The sequence below is a fragment of the Diadema antillarum genome, unplaced genomic scaffold (genome assembly GCF_040938485.1).
Source record: "Diadema antillarum isolate AM-2024a unplaced genomic scaffold, OU_Dant_1.0 scf00000170, whole genome shotgun sequence".
Taxonomy (NCBI): Eukaryota; Metazoa; Echinodermata; class Echinoidea; order Diadematoida; family Diadematidae; genus Diadema; species Diadema antillarum.
Window position 1 is genome coordinate 3,723,118 of NW_027271059.1, and position 22,695 is coordinate 3,745,812.

The 22,695-nt window shown below is 39.0% G+C and overlaps 1 protein-coding gene across 1 annotated transcript in view; it reads left to right on the forward strand.

The window, feature by feature from the left end:
* Positions 1-22,695, forward strand: part of LOC139722758 (neural cell adhesion molecule 2-like) — a 105,788-nt gene that overhangs the window by 57,115 nt on the left and 25,978 nt on the right. The window contains exons 2-11 of the mRNA XM_071634046.1: positions 11,730-11,882; positions 12,298-12,447; positions 13,954-14,106; positions 14,603-14,800; positions 15,275-15,723; positions 17,632-17,788; positions 18,560-18,753; positions 19,285-19,378; positions 20,804-20,965; positions 21,758-21,880. Of these exons, the coding sequence (XP_071490147.1) occupies positions 11,730-11,882; positions 12,298-12,447; positions 13,954-14,106; positions 14,603-14,800; positions 15,275-15,723; positions 17,632-17,788; positions 18,560-18,753; positions 19,285-19,378; positions 20,804-20,965; positions 21,758-21,880 (1,833 nt within the window). The remainder of the gene's footprint in view (positions 1-11,729; positions 11,883-12,297; positions 12,448-13,953; positions 14,107-14,602; positions 14,801-15,274; positions 15,724-17,631; positions 17,789-18,559; positions 18,754-19,284; positions 19,379-20,803; positions 20,966-21,757; positions 21,881-22,695) is intronic.

Here is a 22,695-nt window from a genome sequence, read left to right on the forward strand (position 1 = left end):
TGACCGGGAACAAACATCTGGGCGGAATGCTAATGATCCTTGGACAGCAATCAGCAATGTGCCACAGCCATTAGGACTAATCAGGGAGGATGCCTTGAATGCACAATGTGCGTGGTGTAATGTGCCATCCTTTGCATCACATTCACCTGTCTCCATCTCAAGATGTATCATTCTATTTCTCTTCCAGAGACTGATGCATTCTTGGTATAGTCAATGGTCTTGGCATCGCCACGACAACATCTTTTCCATCTTTTTGCTTTGCTTTCAACCCCTTCCCCTTCCCATAATCCAGCTATTCTGCCATTGTAGGCTCCTGCTCCCTCCATCCTCAGCACTATTTCCCTACCACTGCTGCTACCAGTACCAATTTGCCCCTTACCTGCCCCGCCCAAACCCCCTCTCACCCCATCTTCTGCATTCATCAGATCTTTTTTGCCGTCACCACCTCCCCCTCTCAATTTATATGATCCCCAACCAGAACTCCTCCAAAGACTCCACTACTTCTACCCCTCTCATTCCTTGCTTTGTCTTGAAACTTTCATCGACCCCCCCCCCCCCCCCAACAAATTTAACTTCCACCTTGGTCATGCCAACAGTTGTGTGGTTCAACAGAAATTGAACATTTTCAGACCAGAATTATGTAACGTTTTCTGACCTAATGCCTTTACATATTGTAATCTGTGATGTTTTGACATTTTTGCATTCTTTTAAGCTTTGTAAACTGGGGGGGGGGGGGGGAGACAATTTCAATTCTGTACTTGAGTTACGTGACAGATTGATTGTCTATTTACCTTAGAGTTGCTGGTATCTAGAAGGAAACTTGATCTTGGTGGTTTGTGGTGGTGTAACTGTCATGATATTACCGGTAGTCAGTCCATGGATGCTTTTCATTAATTTGTTTTAGGAGAGTTGCCGAATGTTGTTTGGTATGTTCAAATAGTGCTAGGCCTATATGAGATTGATGAATTTATTATAACTCTCTCATGACTGCTTACATGTACAACCTGTAGGCTGTAAAATACCAGTGGGGTCCGTATGTCTAATGTTGTGTAGTTGTCATGGTGATGAATGATACCGGTATCTGATGATGATGTCCATTCACTTTTGTGAGCTGCCAGTGTATGAAAACAATGTTCAGATATCACTTGCTACTAGTCTACTCGTGTTTGACCTAGATTTTCCTGTCATTGCACCACAACCAAGCCCTGTTGATTTTGAAGAAAAGCCTAGCTGAAACATGTTTATCTTCATAGGGATGTGGAAAATAGTGGCTTGAAGAGAAATGAGCACTTGTCTCGGCTGTGGGGATGAAAACAATGTGAAGCTTTCAACTAGAAAATTGTCAATTTTGTTAAGAGAAACTAAAGAAGCAATAGGCCTATAGCAAAAACAAGCCACAAAGAGAATTAATTATTTGCCTGCAGTTACTGCACATTCATCTGCATACTCAGTATGCCAGCTAGTCACAGGCTATTAAATGCAACTTGTGTAATTAGCAAGCATTTATTTTTCTGCTGTTGGCATTATCGGTGACAAGATGAGTTTACTTTTCTTTTAGACAAGCTGCCAGCAGCAATTGTTTATTTAATTACCAATCTCAATTTGGTTCAAAAACCTGTTAGTATGATGCACCCATCTTCATTATGCATTGATCAAGCATAAACACTGGATAAGAATAATTATTAACCTATAGTTGATTCAAAATGATGGAGACCCAATTTCAAATTTTAGCCAATATCAAGCTTGGTTCATTAGCACGACCTCTAGACGTTATGCTGCTGTATGATGACTGGAGTGCAATTACAATGTAGGCTATTCAAGAAGTCCTCTGTAACTTTATTAATAAGTTTGCATATTATATCGAGTGCTTTATCTGCATTTTATCTGTAAACAAGGAACTCTTATCAAAGCCCATTCACAAAGAATATTGACATGTATATATAGCAGGCTATTATTAAGAGTCAAGCGACAGACGTTATTTCCATATGCTCAGCTGCTGGTGTGTGTTTACATTTCTTTCAAATTTGCGTAGATCAACCTGATTTGTCCCAGAATTGACCTCATTAGCCTTTTGACATCCTTTCCCATCGGATAAAACTGCTACTGTAAGGAAGCCTTACGTTCAATCCATGACAGAATAATCACACGCTTTTATTTTATGTTATTTTGTTTTGTTGGTCCTGTTCTATGGAAAACACAGTGTTCTGTTGCTGATGTTCTGTGTGAAATTTTCAGCAGAATGCCCCACATCTGGTCTGTTTAGCCACTTTTATGTCAACATTTGAAGAACAATCCCAAGTCACTGCTGTGAGTGGTTCCACCTCGGCTGTCCGAGGAAGGAAGGAAGCTTCGCATTTATCTCGTCAATGAAGATATCAGCCGGGGATGCTGGAAGGTTATAGGATATGACAGCTGTCACGATCACTTCCCCAATCCATTCCTCCGACATGGACCGGTAGCCAGGGACTGGTAGGCAGGGACCGGTGCTATACGGATTCATTACCACCAGGTCTTTGATTGCCCGCCAGTACCCTGGGTTGTGTCCTTGAAAAGTTCTGCTAAGTAAAATACTGGTATCATCCCTTGCAGATGATAGCATTTCAAAAATATCCCATACTTTCCCACAATGACTGACCCCAGTGACCGCACTGACTGCACTGACCATCTCTAGTCAGTCCTGTGTCTTTTTTTCTCCAGAGAAGAAACCAGAGGGCAAAAGTTCCAAGTACTCTCTATTCAAAAGTCTCACTACCACCCTGAAGTTTTCATTCCTAGTATCATTTGAAATATAATAACTCAGTTTTACTGTCAGAAATAAAGCATGCCCTCCTCAAAAATTCTGTCAGTATTGTTCACTGTGGTTTCAATGTTTAGGACCTGATATTAAAGTAAACTTGTGTCTTTAATATTTATTTCACCGCCATCAGTAGTAGAACAAAGTTTATGTCAAGTCATAAATGTGTGAGCATAAAGAAGTTACGACCACACGTGATTATTGTCATCAACTTGATGTAATGCATTCAATTCAGTTTTAGGGACTGAACCCAATGTTTTCAAATTGATTTTTTTTTTCATCTCCTTTATGTCGTATAAAGTGGTAATGTTTAAATATGAACACTGTGTTAAACACTGTTCGAGGTTAGTGTCATAACTGAAATAGGGTCATAGTCTTCACCATGTGTTGCTGCAGATGGTGTGATTTTTAGAGGTTTATTGGCATGTTTGTAGTCTTCTTTCAAAGACTGCACAGTTTGAATTAGCTGCGATCTTCTTATCAATGCGTCAGTTCAACAATGGAGGTATCTGGGTGCTCTGATGACACATATGTGTGGTATGTTAAGTGGGGTCTGTTTTCCATTAGGGTCTGCAGGGCAACTTGAGAAGTGGATATAAAAATTTTGTAACATGTGAGAGGGATAAAGAAGAGAGAGGGAGAGAAAGGGGGAGGGGAGATTGGTGGGAAAGGTTTTAGGGGCAAGTTTTCAGGATGTTTTGCAGTCAACATGTCAATAAACTATACAGACATGGATAATATTTTGCAAAACATGTGTTACTCCCATCAAACTGTTTTGAAGACTTTTTGTGTCACATCATGGCTACAAACATGCCAGAATTTTAAACATTTCGCCAGCATCCTTGCATTTGGGGCTTTGGAGATTATATTCATTTCTCTGAAATGAATACTCTCAAATATAAAAGTTTCATTCTATGAATGCAGTTGGGAAGATGAATGGGCAACAAAATATAAAGGAGCAAATATGAGCAAAATTGGATTATGAGCAAAATTTGATTAATATTACAGAAGTTATTATCTCGGCAGGGCTGCTCTACACAGCAGGCCATGGACACCAAAAAGACACACACTTGTTTCTGCCGATGGCAGGTCATAAAGCTGTAACGATGTAGATTGTAGTATGTAGGGGCCTGCACTATATCTTTCAACAGGCCATAGAAGTTAAGCCATGCAAATTATTTGACACAAATTGGCTTGATTCTTTGAAGGATTAGGATAAGCATATTCATAAAAAAGCTATCTTCTCCTGTGTATTGTACAAACTGAACATGATTCACAGCTTCTGAATTGCAACAACTTATGACCTACCCATTTATAGGCCTAGGCCTATGCTACTGTCATGTATAAGATTTCCTCATATCTTTGCTAAATTGCAAACTGAGAAAATCTAATCAAGAAGATGCAGCACTGGTGAATTTTAGAAGTTTAAAATAGCATGACTTGTATGTTTAGGTTACTTGACTAGTTTGGCTGTTTCAAAGTAATACATTTGGTGGAGTGGAAATACATAGACATGCATGATCTTTTTTATGCACTCTTTTAAGACTGTCACAAGCAGCTAGGAGAGCTTACCAACATTATCACATGAAGGGGATTTGCGATTACACTTGACCAAATTTGCTCAAATTACCATTGAATATATTTCTCTGATTTCATCAGTTTTGAACAAAGCAACATCATTATTTTACCATTTTCTGCAGTGTGTGATGTGTTGTTCATTGCCTTTACACTGTCCTGGATGGTGTATTTATTAGTAAAGTGAATGCTACTCATATTTCAATGGAAAATAGATATCTCATAATGCTCTTGATGTGGACAAGTCAGTGAAATTTGTTCTTTTTTTTTGGGGGGGGGTATGTGTGTAATATAATAAATGTGCAAATACTGTAGACTTGTCCTATTTCTCTTCATACTTGTAGTCATGGAGCACTGCATAAACTGTATAGAGACTCAAGGTATTGATAAGGCACTGTCTGTACACATGAGGGACCATTGTCTAACTAATCCTCTCCGTGCTGTGGCTCTGTGTGTTTTAGTTGTGTCATCAGCTGTTGTGTTAATCATTAATATGGGCCTCAAGTGAATGATCTGGGACCAGGGTGCTATGTACTGCTGGAATCATCATCCCACGCAAAAGATGAAGGCTTGTATGCATAGTTTTCAATCCGCTATAGGTACCCCTTTCAGACTGGATAGCTTTCAAAGGGGTGCACTCATTAGCCTGTCTTTATTGTCTGAAGAGTCCCAGACCAACAGATAGAGACTTGTACTTTAAATTATGATAGGTACCCCTTTCAGATTGGTCAGTTTTCAAAGGGATGCACCCATTGCCTGTCTTTGGTGACTGAACAGGCCCCAACCAATGATACACCAACACCAACCATCTTCTCAGCTGGCAGGTATGAATTATGATTCCTGATTTCAGTGAGAGATTCCAGCTCATTTAACCCTTTCAGCCTGTGGTGACATGTCCATGTACAATGTCAATGGCATTTGAAGAGGCTGGTATGGAGGGTAATAAACTCTCCAACCTGCTGCTACAATAAGTAGCTGGGTGCTGTTTAAAAGGCCTACACTGTCGGCCTATACTGTTGAGAACATACACATGTAAAGAGTAATGTAGGTGATTTTAGGTTTGTGTCGTCTTTGCTGCTTCTTGTTGGTGGAGTTCAGTCCCTTTCATAATATGCAATAACCATCAGTTTTAAATTTTTGATACTATCGTTTGTTTTTGTTTTTTTTCCGGGGGGGGGGGGGGGGGGGGGGGGGGAGGGGGGTGGTGTATGGGAGTATGGGAATTCCTTGACTTACTAGCCAAGGAAGTGTAGGGGAATTAATTGCTGATAGTAAAAAGAATTCTCCCCTTTGGACACAACAAGAGTTCAGTGGGTAATCACCCGGTAAGTTTCAGTCTGAAAGGGGCCTGTGCTTTGGAGATGTTTGCGAAAATACTGAAGTGGATTAGTGCTGTTCCAGCTGGTAAGCAGACTGAAGGTCATTATGTTACTAAAGGTCAAACATTTGTAGGAAAGGTCATTGGAGATTACAGAGAGTATGATCCTAGGCACAAAGTAATAAACATCAGGACCTACATGTATCCATTTTATTGACCAACATCACCTATGAGGAAGAAATGTAGGGTATTTAGGAACCTTAGTTTGTTATTGCACACACTTCAAAAGAGAAAAATATGATACTGTAAACGTCAATATTTTCGCACGATTAATTTTTCGCACTGAGCGGCTCACAAACATATTCGCGGGTTCTTAAATTCGCGCTCCGCAGTGGGTTAATACACAGTCGCTGTTTTCATCCAGCGATGCCAGTGTACGATAAGCGACGTAGCGAGCGGCGCGAGTGCGTGTACAATGCATATAGTGTAGACAAGAACTATTGCGTGCATTTTAATTTCGCGAATCTTGGTGCTCGCGAAATTAGCGAAATTAAAATGCACGCGAACATTTCTCGTTTTACAGTATTATGACAAGTGTTTATGTATGAGAACATTATATTCTCTGTTTTTGGGGTCAATCGTATCTTTTCTTCTTTTTTCTGTGTATATTGTAGTCAACTCATTTGAAATTCTTGGCCAGCAAAATATAGATTCTTGTCACTGTGTTTTTCCTGTCAACCTATTTCTTGTGGTTTGCATGATGAAAGAATTTTACTGTATGACAGAGTTCAGGAACATTACTTTGAAAAAAAATTATTCTGAATGAGTTTCTATGCCAATATCTCTGACAACTAATTCTCTAGCTTCAAGTTTGCTCTCTCTTCTCCCCACTCTTCCTCATGATCCAAAGAGTGAAATTCAGTCTTTTTTTTTTCAACAAACTTCATCTCCTCTGGTTAATGAAGCAAGTTTTGCGTGACAAGTGTTTGCATAATGTGTAGTTCCTTTTGTGTGTTTTTGCACTGATATTGGTATGACTCATGGTTTTCAGCATGGAGTATTGTACCAGACACCTGTGTTATTTACATGGTCTAGTGGTTTGCAAAGGAGGTGTTCACTTTGCCAGTCTTTGGTTCCAATCCTTTGCATTGCATTTCCAGCTCATAGCTTCCTTTATGAAAGGGTGTTAAAGGCCACACAGATGTGATATTGATATGAAATGTGAGAGCAGGGAAGAATCCTCAGTTTAGAAATAGAGGGTGTAGAGCACATTGCTGTACAGGTATCCTATATACAACCAGAACATGAATTTTCCATTTCCACTTCAATTGAAGTATTCATTTGTTGCAAATTGTTGTAAATTAAATAAATGGGAAACATATATTTTCCAAATATAAATGATACAATGTAAATTAAGTATTGACTGCTATCACTTGGGACAACACAAAATTATACATCATGGCATTGATCGTTGATTTGTTTGTTTTGCTTTTTTATGAGAACAATGGTTTTATGAGATCAAGAAGGAGGGAACGCAATGCAAAACCCAAACTGAACATAAATTCTTAGAAGATTGTACCTTGTACATGTACTGTAAAACATGATATATTCGCGGCACAAAATTTTTGTGAATTGGAGCTGACTGCCTTTTTCGTGGCAAGAAATTTTCGCGAATTGCCACCTGCGTTCAATGCATATAGTGTAGATAAGAAATTTTGCGTGCATTTCAATTTCACGAATCTTAGCGCTCGCGAAATTCGCGAAATTAAAATTTACGCGAACATTCCTCGTTTTACAGTATATCATGGATGGTATGAGGGATTGTTCTTTATCGGCCTTTGGAATAATTCAAGCCATTTATACAGTGAAGACAGTAACCAGTACCAGCAAAACGTAATGCGTGATGCATGATGCATTTCAGAGATGCACGCAATGCCAATATTAGGAAGGGATAAAATAGTGTAATGACCTCTAGAATATCAATTTCAGTTTGGTTATGGTTGATACATTTCATGACATTACGTGTAACACCAGCCCATAACTAATGTCACCCAATTTTACTCTCATGCATGGATGCACTTTTCATTTCCTTTCCAGTGGCTGTACAGTACTTCAAATGTCATACTTGAAGGTAGTCGATTTTCTTCATTTGAATAAGATACTGTAAAACATGTTATATTCGCGGCAGTAAATTTTCGCGAATTGGAGCCAATGGCCTTTTTCGTGGCACGAAATTTTCGCGAATTGCCACTGGCGTTCAATGCATATATAGTGTAGACAAGAACTTTTGCGTGCATTTTAATTTCGCGAATCTTGGCGCTCGCGAAATTCGAGAAATTAAAATGCACGCGAACATTCCTCGTTTTACAGTAAACATAGACGGATGGCAGACAATTCATCACAAAGAGTCATTACACAATACAAAGGGAATTACAGGAAAGATTCGTGTGTTCATCAAGATAATGATACTGATCACAATTATATGACATAATTATTATGTGGAGCATTATCATGTAACCCGTATATATACGGAAATCATAAAAGAAAGACAAAATGGGGGGGGGGGGGAAGCCAAGATATCTTTAAAGGGATGGTGCAGTATTGGTTGAGATGAGAATTGGGCTTTTAACCTTTTGCAAGATACCAAGAAAACACTTACGAAATAGTACAGTGCATACCATTTTAGGAGGAATTCAAAGTTTATTTGATGAAAATCGGGTTTGGAATGACTGAAACATCCAAAAACAAAGTAAAACAAAGCGATCGTAATAAAGTGTGGGTCCCACACTTTACTATAATCGCTCTGTTTTGGATATCTCAGCCATTTCAAAACCAATTTTCATCAAATAAAAGTTGATTTCCTTGTAGAATTACATGCTCTTTCATATTTCACAAGAGGTTTCTCATTATCTCACCAAAAAATGTTAGAAACCTGAAATCAGGTCTCAACCAAAACTATACGATCCCTTTAACAATTTCATGACTTGCGATGGTTTTTTTTCCCCTAGCAATGAAGTCAAAGAAATTATGTATTCGATTGAAGCTTAGCATCTGGAGAATTCATACTTATCAAACATTAAAAATGTATTTTTCCCTACATTAAACAGCTTCATGAGGATTCATCACATTTAAATAAAAAGAACTCTCCCATTTGATTTGAAAAAGAACACCAAAACAAACAAACATAAGTAATCAGCATGGGATTTTGAATACATACTGTAAAACATGATATATTGTTGGCATGAAATTTTCGCAAATTGGAGCCGAAGGCCTTTTTTGCGGCATAAAAATTTTCACGAGTTGCCACTGGCATTCAATGCATATAGTGTAGACAAGAACTATCACGTATATTTTAATTTTTTCCAATCTTGGCACTTGCGAAATTTGTGAAATTAAAATGCACGCGAACGTTGATCCTCGTTTTACATTAGATTTGTGGATCCAGCAAATATCCCTCAAATTTGAATTTAAACCAGAGTTGACAAATAGAAGTCAGCTGTAATAAAGGCCACACACAAGAGAGAGAGAGAGAGAGAGAGAAAGAGAGGGGGGGGGGGGGGCAAAAGGAACAACAACAATAACAAAAACAGCGCAATAAGAGCCAAATGATACGACAGTCCCAAGCAAATTGTGTGTCAATTTTAGGCGTTCTCACATCAGCCCGATGTTTCGAAATAGCGTGCTATTTTCTGACTTGGGAAATTAACCTGATCACGAAATAGCGCGCTACTTGATGATATGAATACAAATTAGAGCGCTTATTGATCGAGAAAATTCCTGGAGTCCAATTCGAGAAATTTGCGAAATAACAGGATAATTAAGGCGAACTAGCGCGCTATTTGATAATGTTTGGGCTGATGTTAATAGGAAATGAAATAGTGTGCTAATTTGAGATCGCGAAAAATATCTCAAGCTTGGATATTTATCGGGCTGATGTGAAAACGTCTAATGGGCTCGTCACTATAATCGCTTATCTGTTGGTCCAATTATTGAAATTGATACCTGGAGACCAGCATGCCTTGAAGCTTGGCATTGGAAGAGAGGAGACATACAATGGTAGAAAGCGGGGAGAGAGATGAGAGAAAAACCCAGCTCATTAGACCACTGGTGTAGAGGTGTGTATTGATTTATCCTGGACAGTGTTTTCAACTAACTGCCCATCTTTCCACAAACCACCACAGCCAACACAATAGTGTAATGTGATTGTTGGCATGTGGGGAAAGGTGGATTACATAATCAGCCATCTGTACAATTTAAAGGCTAGAATAATCATCTCTTTAACTACATGAGTGTACAAGCTAGCAGCTAATTAAGAAAAATAGCAATGACTACATTAGGGGAAAAAAAAAACGCCAAAAGTGATGTGCAGGGATGTGTGACGAATTATGCCTTTGTTGTGTTTGTTGGTATACAAGGGAAATACATGGGTGTGTGTGAAACACCCCACTGTATACATGTACATGTACATGCTCAAGAGAAATGACTGTTATGTGTATGAAGTAGCCACGGACATATCTATATTTGTTGTAGATTTAAACTGCATTCAGTTCCATATCGTCTGTTGAGAATGAGAAGGGAGTTAAGTGGTCTTGAACACTATGGGTTTAGTGACAACTTAACTCCCTTATCAATATCATTCTCAACCGACAATATTCTAGTATGATCAACATGCTTAAAATCATTTATAATGTACCAGTCCATAAATTAATGTGACATGTTTTAGGTTTGAAAAAAAACTTATTCTGCATGAATGATTTCATTCTAATAATTTGTAAAATGTGAAATGCGCCATCTTTCTTCAAGACAAAAGGCAAACACAGTGATTTGCAATTTATCTTAATATTTTTCCTTCCATTTCCCCCTATAATAATCATGTCAACTGCTTTTAGATAAAAATGGTTGTTATTCTTTTACCTGTTTGTAGTGTGCCATGTGTTGTGCATGATACGATGGGATGTTTAAAGAAGAACTAAAGAGTTTGTTCGCAAAAACCGATTAGTCCATTTTTGAAGATTTTGAAGTACTGTCTCTGTCGTAAAGTACAAAATAATACCTTTTAAATGATATATTAGTCACTACATATAAAGGTACATTTTTGAAGTTATGGTCAAAAGAAGCAAAAATTTTCTTATTATTCTCTTTATTTTTCTTGACCTTTAATCGCAAATATCTCCAGTTGGCAAATGTGGACTTATCGGTTTTTGCAACCAAACTCTTCAACTGTAAAGGGATTGGAAATGAAACTGAACTTTGTATGAGTAGAGGCCTTAATAGTCACTGATTGTTAAAAAACTGATCCAAACAAAAAAAAAGGCTGCAGTCTTGATTTACAAATTGTAGTTCAACTGAAAAATGTTGATTTCTTCATTACCACTCTTGCATGTGTATGAAAATTTCTCAATTATGTCTTGTGGAGTGATGTCTTCTTAGGGTAGACTCAAGAGTAATTTTCAAACCAACAGGGATGTTTTGAGTCTGATATTCTATTACAATATCAATTCCCTAGCACTTCATAGGCCAAAGGTACAGCAATTTTTTTAGTACTCAATGATACACTTTGTAACGAAATACAGTGAAAAAAAATGGCTCGCCTTATTGGATAGGCAGTTTTGAGCAGTTTTTTTGCCACATGAAATACAGTGAAATTAGACTATATATATTCTATAGATCTAACCTCCCACGGTATTATTACTGTGTCATGTATGGCTCTTAAGAGGGTGAGAACGTATCCTTACTTTGTACAGATATGGAGTATATTGTCTGTAGTGGGGATATGACATCAATTTGTGTTACCACTTTGGTGAAGGGTGCTCCCATGAATCTGATGGAGAGTGGTTATATGGTAATTATTGGCTTGTTTCATTTTTTTTTTCAGAATGAACCCAACTTTGCCAGGTAACTGGAGTATTATGAAATTGGAAATGTTGCATGAAAGAGCATTGTTGCAGAGAGTATGCTTTTCTGTGCTCTGCAGTGGACAATCAAAATCTAACCTTTTTTTTTGTTGTTGCATACCCTTCCTTTTCTCCTCGATTCATGCAGTTGCAGCCTTGTCAACGTCACCACCATTTGCACAGATGGTGCTAAATGTCGGGGATAGCTTCACGTACACATGCATAGATTCAGATGCATCAGTGGCAGCTTATCCAGTATGGAGGGACCAGAACGACAATGCCGTGCCTTCATCGTCCACCGGTAAGGGCTGACCTATAGCAGCATTCATACTCCACAGGTTACAAGGATGATTGTAATAAGAAATTACATTTTTGTGCTTCTTTTGCTGTTTAAAAAATTCAAACCCATGTTACGTTTACGTTGATTTCAGTAAGAAGGGGAAAAATCTCACAAATGATAGCAATTTCATTGTTATGTACGTCATTGGTGAATGATAAGGGCATTAAGTTGCCACCAAAGCCATTGTGTTCAAGGCAACTTTACACCCTTTTCGCATTGTCACCCGACAATAGATAAAATGCCCTGCCTAGAAAAGTTGTTTCTTCTGTCAGGGACTTGATCCAAAAGGTTCAAGAGTGAAAGCTGTGAGGTCTTCTATACTCACCCACAAAGGCTATCGATAAATGACAGTTCTCTCTCATGTTTCATTTTGCAGGTGCCAACAGCCGAGTATCCACAACGCAGACAATGAGTGGACCCAATAAGGCAACCATGCTCCAGTTTAGCAACGTGGAGTTATCTGAGGATGGCAACTACACTTGTTATGCCAGCGGCGCCTATCTACGGAGAACCGTCATTGTCACCAGTAGGTTCCTGCTCTAGGGGTGACACAGTCCCCCTCCCATGCCCCACTCTAGCCCCCTTTGCCTTTCCCCACTTGCTGTTGTCCAATTGATTTCATACATTATGTCACCCATGACTTAGACCCCGTTTACAGTGAGTGAAAGGGCAGGCTCAGCCCAGCTCAGCCCAGCCTTCCTTTCACTGTAAACGCACAAAAGGCCAAATGCGGTACCAAAAAAAGCAGTGCATTTGGCCAAGCTCTGGAGTTAGTCTCGGCCCGGGCTCAGCCCAGGCTCGGGCTCGGCCTGGCCTTTTCTCACTGTTAGCGCAAACTGGGCAAAGTGCGGTACCAAATTGCGACGGGCACACTCCCAATAATAATCGTTTGTTTACAAGCAGAGCGCCACCAGGACAAAATATTAAAAGGTTTGAATTAAAAGCCCGGGCCCAGCCCTCCACTGTAAACGAACAGAATTGCGGGGCTGAGTACGGCAAATGATGCCGGGCTCAGCCTGGGCTCAGCCCGGGCTCGGCCCAGCCCTGCACTGTAAACGTGGTCTCAATAGTTATTATAAAATGGGTTCAAGAATGTAGCCAACTGGAAGCGCTGAAATGAGTCACGTGTGCGTGCATTATTTTCTTCAGGTATGCACTAAGAAGAGTCTCTCTTCCACCTCCCTGGCCTGACGTACGTCACAATGTTTTACACTAGCAGTGCGCACTCAATCAGTTGTTACAAGTGCGTCACGCGCTACTATACGCGCTGTCAATCCGGTAAACAACTTCTAGTTCAGGCCGCGGGCTGCCACAACAGCCGGCGGCCTTTCTTGTGCATAACAGTACGTGGCGTACGTATACTCTTATACGTACGTACAGTACTTATGTGCGGGATTTCCGAGTGCGACGTGCGTAAATGTTTGGGACGAACATCTTCGGACATCTTGACTTTTGAGCGATTGCTACATGTAGCTGACTGGTATTGACCCACAAAGGTACGTGAATAATGCTGTTAGTTTTCGACCCATTTTATAAAACAAATGATGCACAGGATTATTTCGTGGCGTTAGTGATCACTAACACACTCTATCCTGTGCATCATTAGTATAATAGCACACCAGTTTAGGAAGCACTTTTGCTGCTTTGTTAGATTTGTTGTATGCCTGAAAGAACATGGATAGAACAAAAGACTTGTAGTCAATGTTTATCAAGGAATTACAGGAGAGTTTAGTGACCTAAACTTAAAGTTGGCATTGATTGTTTGTATTTTCCGTTCAAGACAAACTTTTTTTGATGTTGATGCATGATAATGGTGAGAAATTGGTAAGCTCCAATAAGGCAGACTTGGTGTTTTACGATGTGTAATAATAATCCCAAGATAAAAGCAAGTTTCTGTCCTTGTTCCTGCTGCATTCAGTGCACAATATGAGTGTGCATAGTAGAGTTATTATAGCATTGGATGGCAAAATAAACGGAAAACTTATATAAGAGGCCACGCTCTCTCTCTCTCTCTCCTTTTCCCATCTCCTAGTTCCTCCTACCTTCCCAAACATGGCTGCCGAGTCCAGCCAGAGATTATTGGTGAATACGGAATCCACCGTACAGTGCACCGTCAACGCCAACCCTTTCCCTGCAGTGATCTGGTACTTCAATGATAACTACATCAACACTGCTGCTGAGGGATGTAAGTATGACCTTTAAATGTATACATGTATATGTACCTTTTTTATGTTGGGACTAAAAAAAAAAAATAGGTGAAAAGGATCAACCTTGTCAGTTTTTAACCTTTTTGTATTGTCTGAAAAACTATGGTCATTGTCTCATGTGGGGAAATTATTTTTCTTGCAGTTTTTGGAATGATTTTCTTTAGTCTGATGTAGAATTTCTCAGGTTTATGTGGATTTTGAGTGCCACACACAATTAATGAATAAGTGAATTCGAATAAAATCAAATGCACCGCCAGACAGAAACCAATTGTACATGTGTGAAAATGTAGTATGTTTGTTATGATAACAAAATATGTCAATGAAACTCAACTAAAAACAAGAGCAATAAAAAACAAAGAAACCAAAAACAACAAAGCATGACTTCTAATTCTAGATTTTAAAAAGTAGTGGAGATTTTGCAAATTTTTTGTTAATTCTCGTAAATTCTTTGATTGTCTCTGTGATTTCTAACAGCGAGATACCAGGCCAGAACATCAACCATTCCTGTGGCCGACCCACCACAGGCACCGAGGCCCGGCTGGGAGCATGCAGAGGTTGCAGTCCTTGTCGTGTCGGATGTGGTCACCACGGATACCGGCTCGTACCGTTGCCAGGCAACAGTCACGGCGACAGGTGCTACCAACCAGGCTACCATTGAGGTTCTTGTGCAAGGTAAAGAGTTCTCAGTTCCAGCTGCCTTCAGTATGGAGAAGAAGACCAATAACAGAACACACTCATTAAGTATATAGCACTCACCAGATTGTGGCGAAAATTGGAAAGCAATGGTGTTATGAAATCTTTTGGTTTTAAGTATGGAACACCGTACCTTCTGTCTTTCAGCATAAAACTTTTCTACTTTCATATTTACTGTAATTAAAAAGAGTAGAGTAAACACAAACAAAACAAAACAGAAACAGAATGGTGAAAGGTTTGATGGCTTTTGACCAAAAATATGATTATTATTGTGTTTTGGTAATTAGGTTGTTGTATAAGAAATGGTGCTCTATCTGTTTGTGATGTGGAATGCTTTCTCTGTTTGCAGTTGCCTTTGCAATTTGCATGAAGAGTAAGCTCAAAACAGATCACTGGTAGTGGAATAAGAAGTGGTCTGAATTTCTTATATTTTCTTCTGCACCTTGTTTGTAGTTCCTCCTGAGTGGACAGCTGAGCCCCAGAACCAGCAGGGCATCGAGGGAGACAGTATCACCATCTACTGCCACGCCTCAGGCACACCCGAACCCACCTATACATGGCTCAAGAGTGGCATGGGAGAAATCGTTGACGATGGCACCAAGTACCTGCTCACAGACACCGGTGACCTCACTGTCAACAACCTGACCCCCGACGATGATGAGGTCTACACCTGCATCGCCTCCAACGATGCCATTAACTCCACCGACACATCCATAGAGAAGTCCATCCGACTAGAGGTGCTGGTGAAGCCAACACTGAATCCCCAGAACAACCAGACCATCGCCGAGGCAACCACCTTCTCCATGCAGTGCTCCATCACTCGTACAGAGGCATCGGCTACTCTGACGTGGAGGAGGGGAGGTGTGAGGGATGAGGATGCACTCCCTACCGATGGCCAGTGGGTGAGTGTTGGGAGACCCGGCTTGTATTGTTGGGGGGAGGGGGTGATGGGGTTTGATTGGTTATATGGGAATAGGTTACCTTGCTAGGGATTGTGCCTGCATCATGGGAGGAGGGGTGTTGATTTTTGGAGGCCAGCCGCTTTTCCAGTTGAGGTCCTTCAAGTAGCACCTCTCAAAACAACTTCTTTCTAGCGGCAAGCAAGAAATCACACATATGCAAAATAGTATCATTTTAACCCTAATCAGGCTGGGCTTTTTTGGCTATGCTATATCTGGGGGGGGGGGGGGGGGGGAATTCCCCCCCCCCCCCTTTAGATCTCGCCTATGGAACGAGCGATCGCGCCGAAAATCGGCACACGCGACCCCCGCGACGTATTCTATCAAAATACATGATTGCTTTCTCCGAAAAATTTTTCTTATATTTTATATTAATTAATTATTGTAATTCATGCATAAGATCTGTTTTGGGCTCTAAATCACTTATTAATGCTCCAATTAAGCTAATTTCTTTTTAAAAATGTTTCTTGTATCATTCTTCTGAGACATAGGATAAAAAAAAATCTGTATCGAAATTAATTTCTTATGTATTTTATTGTTTTTTGAATTTCTTATGTATTTCGTTGTTTTTTGACCTTTTGTTTTTGTTTGTTTTTTGGCCAAAATTTGTCACAGACATTTTTCGAAGCATTATTATGCTGAAATAAATTAATTTCGGCCATTCTAAGTGAAGATATGAATTTTTATGTGAATTAATTGAAAAAACACAATTTGCATTGGATTTGTACACAAAATCACGTTTTGGAGCAATTTTGGGGTTGACAAATTTTTTTCGAACGGGCGTCGCGTCAAAACGGTACGCGCGGGCGCAACAATTTTGGTCTCAAAAGTTGCGCAATACTTGAAAGAAAAAAGTCATGAAACATCGCGGCGGGAGCTTATCGCGTTGCGAAGATATTGCGCGAAACGTCGAGGGGGGGGGGCGGATTCCGCCCCCCCCAGCCTGATTAGGGTTAAAGGGGAGAAAATTGTGATACTATGTGATATACTCCCACCAAGACCCAGTTAAATTAGACTAATAAACAAGGTAGAAGTATCTATCAAACTTCATCCTAAATTAAGAAAGTTGTAGAAGTGTAAAGCATGTTGTCATAGAGCAGTGATACTAGGAAGAAGTGAAACATGTTTTGTGGAGGAGGGAATGACATCATAACCTGGCCAAGCTCTACAAATATTGATCACACAATAACAACAACAAAGAAATACCCAAATCTCCACCAAATGGATATAGAATCGGTAGGAATAAGTTATGTCTGTCATGGTAAACTCTTGTAGTCTTCAGATAACTTATAGCAACAGTGACTTCAAGGGGGAAAGGAGTTCTTCTTGGTTAATTGCTAATGAAAAACAATCTTTTGATGATTTATTTTTAACAATGCATTGGGAGAATTTTGAGGTTATGCATTAACACTTCTTCCCATATATGTCTTGGTATAACCATTATTACTATATATCTGGAGAAAGTAGGTGATATTTGCCTCTTCTATTTATGTCTGATTTTGACAGGACTTCTTCATTTATTTATTTTTTCATATCTATGAAAGTCATCCTGAATATGGTGTGGAATGGCATTAATTGACTATGTATTCTCAATTTTGTATGGCTTGTAAATAGTAACAAACTTTTTCTTAATCTGTGCATCAAAAGATGCCAGGAGAGAGTTAGATGAAAAGTTTGGTATGAATATATCTCAAGAAAGGACGTAGCAGAATCAGTATGATGCAGCCTGATGCACAATTTGTTACGAGCTATTCATTATGTTAGACTGAAGCAAAAAAAATATTGTGAGACTTGTTTGTATCAATGTTTGTGAATTTTACTATGCAAACTTTTGTCCCACTTTCTACCCAGCCCCTGGACTCAAGGGTCAGTGTGGCTAGCAGTGACGAGGGGCGAGTCTTGACCCTCACACTGGACCCCACCCACTACGACCACAGCGGGGGTTGGATCTGCTATGCGGTCAGCCCTGCAGGCAATGTCCAAGTCACCCATTTCCTCTCCGTTGAGAGTAAGTCAGCACACTCTCTTTTCTCACTCATTTCCTATCAAATTTGAAACCAAAATCCGCTTGATTTCCATTAACAGAAAACGAGTCATTTTTCATTTTGACCTCTGATCCCCAAAATACATTCAACCAATCAGAACTGAAAAGTGTAATGTAGGTTTGATTGTGATGAATTAATTTTCATGATTATAATGTTTGACAATTCATGGATATTCAGTCACAGTCATATCTGCATTTACATTTGTATTTAAAGGACAAATCTATATGAGGTGCTAAATTTTCTCACTAATTTACTCACAAATTTTTTGACAACTGTAAATATTCTGGATTAAGTTAAAACAGAAGGTGTTATGACAAAAGTAGTATCAGATTTTTGACATAATCGATACAAGACTATTTGTGTTGATGGGAGATGTCATACCAAAGCAGAAAAATGTGATTGGGCCATCCAATTTTTTTGATGACTCATTAGGCCCATTAACTCACTAGAGTTATCAAGTATTGGGTCATATTGCACAAAATGTTTTATTTTTGCCATCCACTCCTGGCCAAATAGAAGCGTTTGGCTGCGAATGAAGCGCTATAAAGTCTGAGCTGCTTAATAAAGTGGACGGACAGCACAAGGAATTTGTTTTTGGGTCCACGCTCAAGTATTGAAGTGTCTGCATCACATTGCAATAATAACTCTGTGCAAACTGATAACATTGAGTATAATGTGTAAATGGGACTGGATGTTGGAAAACTAATTCCTGGCCCTTCTCATCAATGACCCAGGTGAGCCGTTTATCGACACATCAGAGACCAGGTCACGTGTCCTGTCCTGGCCGGGTAACCCTGTCAACATGACGTGTGTGGTGAATGGTTACCCCATCCCTTCTATTAGGTGGACTCGTCTTGGTTACACCCTTAATGAGACAGACCACATCACCTTCCTCAAGGGAACCGCCCCTGGAACATCTGTTGTCATGGTAGCAAGTCTTTCCTAAGACTCCACCCACCGCTATTTTAGTTGACATTCTTGTTTGATGCTTGCGTGAATATTAGTGCTGATGGAAAAATGTGCATAAAGCCAACTTTGTCAATATGACCTTCACAGTTTTCTAACTTCTCTCCTTTTCTTTCAAAATATAATGTACTTGTAATGAAGTAGGGTGAATTTTGTATCAATTTAAATTTTATCATCTGACAAATTTGCAGCTGCCAAAAAACTGTTTAAAAATATTTTCCTGACATTCTATGGCTTTCGTGGTGACACGTCATATATGATTTAAAAGACCATCTTAAGCCAAGAGAAATTTCCTGTGAAAATAATACAGTAACCATTCATGATGTTGAAGTGACATATAGTTTGTCAACAGTTCTCATGGTATTTCTCTTCCCCCTCTCTCTCTTTATTTGCTTGGGGGGATCTAAGGATCGCAACACTAGCTCTGAATTGCATGCACACTTATCCATGACCTTTTTTACATGCACATTTATCTGTGCCTTTTACCTTGCAGATTGATCCAGCTGAATCAGACTTTGGAGCCTATATGTGTAAGGCCACAAACAGCAGGGGAGATACAAACTTTCGTATCGACCTCATCGAAGGAAGTAAGTAGGAAGCCCACCGTCCATTTCTTGGCTTGGTAAAAGCTGAAATGGTGAAAACTTGAATAGTTTGTTTGCAAAAACCGATAAGTCCATATATGTAGTGACCAATATATCACTTAAAAGGTATTATTTTGTACATTATGACAGAGATCGTACTTCAAAATCTTCAAAAATGGACTTATCGGTTTTTGCAAACAAACCCTTCACTTGTTTCAACAAGGAGCAAGACACGAGATGTGCAAACTGCTGGAATACAGAAAGCAGAAAACACAAGCGAACAGAGAGCCTTTGTTCACTCTACAAATGAAAAATCAGAAATGAAATACACTACCATCAGAAATGAGGGACACTGCTTTGATTTTGTTTAAATATAAAGAAATCTTCTCATGGAAATTCACTTACACTGACATCTACTAAGGTTAGATGCTGCATGAATGAACAGTATTTACTTTTGTTTTTCATTCTTCTTCATCTTATTTTGACTGAGTACTGACAGGGTTGCAGTGAAGGGCAAATTTCATGAACAATAGAAGAAAAAGCATGCAGCCGTAAGCTGCCATCTGCATACATTTACCGCTGTTGTCACAACCCAGCACCCTTTGGAAGGAAAGAAATAGATGGTTATTAGAAGTGGCACACATCATTAACTGTTTTGTGTTATTTTTTTTTTTCCCCAAATAGAACTTATGTCTGTATTTCTGTCAAAGAAGGTTCATCTTTTCTGCAAGGAGCATTAATGCAAACTGGAGGCATGTCGTAGGTTCAACGTCGTTTAATCACGATCCATTTTGTCACTCTCCTAGCCTTATTTCAGGCCGTTTCATGACATAAAATAGTCTTGATTCAGACTAAAACGATGTATTAAAACAGTAACCACAACATTCTGTCATTAGTAGAATTTGTGGTTGAGTGGCACTGTTCACACTTATCCATGAGAAAAATTGTGTGCTCATAGTTCATATTTCCATACAGTAGTCTTTCTCAAGGTTATAGCACACTTTTTCTTTTTCTGTGATGTGTGCGTGACTTCATGACTCTCTGATGACGTAGTGTACTTAGTTATCAGTCTTTTTCAAGGTTCTGCACACTTTAGTCTTTCGTCTGAAGTGTGCATCTGATAATATTTTCATGTCATGATAAGGGTTCCCAATTGGAAAAAGAGCTATTTGGGAGAGGTTGTAACTGAGGGATACTTTCCTTTAATTGCTGTTAATACATTTTCATGTACACTTAATGTCTGTAAGCTTATGCTGCTACTCGCCAGAATGCAATGTGTGTCTCAGTAGACCTGTCATTAAAGTTACTATATCTTGTGTGTACACTACCTCCCAGATTAAACCCTAGCATGGTAAAATTACAAATATTGGGGATGAAAATTTAATAGGCAGAATTTAATAAATGGAAGCATACTTCTTCTCCTTCCAGCTGTTCCCACGGAGCCAAGGAATATCAGGGTGATTGATACCAGGGCTTCAGTGGTGCGGCTAACATTTGATTACCCGGAGGATGATGGTGGGTTTGAAATCTTCCAGTACGCTGTGAAGTACAGCAGCGGGGGCCAAGAGGATATACGGTATTATGACAATGGTGAGTTTTCAGACAGTCATACTAGTACTTGAAGAGTTTGTTTGCAAAAACCGATAAGTGCATATTTGTCAAATGGAGATATTTGCGATTAAAGGTCAAGAAAAATAAAGAGAATAATAAGAACTTTTTTGCTTCTTTTGACCATAACTTCAAAAATGTACCTTTATATGTAGTGACCAATATATAATCTAAAAGGTATTATTTTGTACTTTATGACAGAGACCGTACTTCAAAATCTTAAAAAATGGACTTATCGGTTTTTGCAAACAAACTCTTCACTTGTAGCTTTTTTTGGCATTGTCATCAAGAGATTCCTAAAGCATGTTTCTTTTCTCTATTTGATGTGGTCTTTGAGGATTGCTGAATTCTTTTGATGATGCCAGGTGAGATTTCTTCAGGATATTGTGAAGCTTCCTCATCGTGTTGGTCTTGCCTATCTTCATGTGATATTGTTTGAGTCACATTATGAAATGAACCAGATTGTCCCTTAATGGATAGTGCAGATATGATGTCATTGCTTTCTGTGGCCATTTATATTAATAAAAGCAGTGATTTTCTTCACCCTAAGGAGATTTTATGTGATTTCTGTAGAAAATTCTTTGTCCATAAAATGAGGGAGTTTAAAATTGTTTGTGACTGTTATAAGATACCTCAATTTAATTATCTAGCATCTGCCAGATAATTGAACAAAAATGTAGATAATATGAAACATAAAGTGGGAGACTGTACAGTCCAACTTTTTCTTGCCCTGTGGGAATGATGTTGCCAATTTGCCTCCCATCTTCCTTCTAGTAACTGTTGTCCTTCTGGATGGTCTATCAAGTAATACCCAGTACCTCATTGAGGTTGCTGCTATTAATGATAGAGGAACAGGTGCTTATTCCGACCCCTACCCAGTCACCACACCAACTGAGAGTGAGTATTCTTTATGTTATTATTTTCTTCATCTAAAATCCATTGTTTCCCTTTTATGGTTGTTTTTAAATCTATGACATTGTTCATTGTATTTACCTCGCCAGATAGATTCTCAGTGATAAAACATTACAAATGACTGTATTCAGGAATAAGGTCGAACATTCTTATTTTGGGGGGTTTTACTAAGGTGTTGGAGGAATCCAGTTTGTTGTTTTTTGTGGTAGTGGCCCTTCTCTACCAGTGTACTGACACCTTACACTGCCCCACCCTACCCTCTTACATTATTTACATACTCACAAATCTTAAATGACAGTTTGCAGCCTTGAATGAATTTGATACCAGATAATACTTCCATAAATTGAAGTAGTTTGTATGATGAATCAATGTTGGATATGAGATTAATACTCACTAAACTCCCAGCATTATCTAAACTCCCAGCATTATCTAAACCCCCAGCCTGGATGTGACTTGCTAATATTAAGCACAGCATGGCTTGAAAAACAAAAATAAAAGAGCAATAAATGGAATCTAAGAGTTTGATCTCCACTTGAGAAGACAAAAGTCAAATTGTTGAGGTAAACTCCAATATTGGATCTTGATTTTACTTTGGACTGACATACAAACTTGTACCAATAAAAACTATGTCAAGCTCCAAGCTGTTACATCTTCCTCCACAAAAACAACAAATGGATAGATGAATAGATAAATTACTAGGTAGATGAATACACAAATAGATAGATAGATAGACAGATAAATAATAAGAATAGATAGATAGATAGGTAAATAAATAAATTAATTACTCATTAAGAAAAATA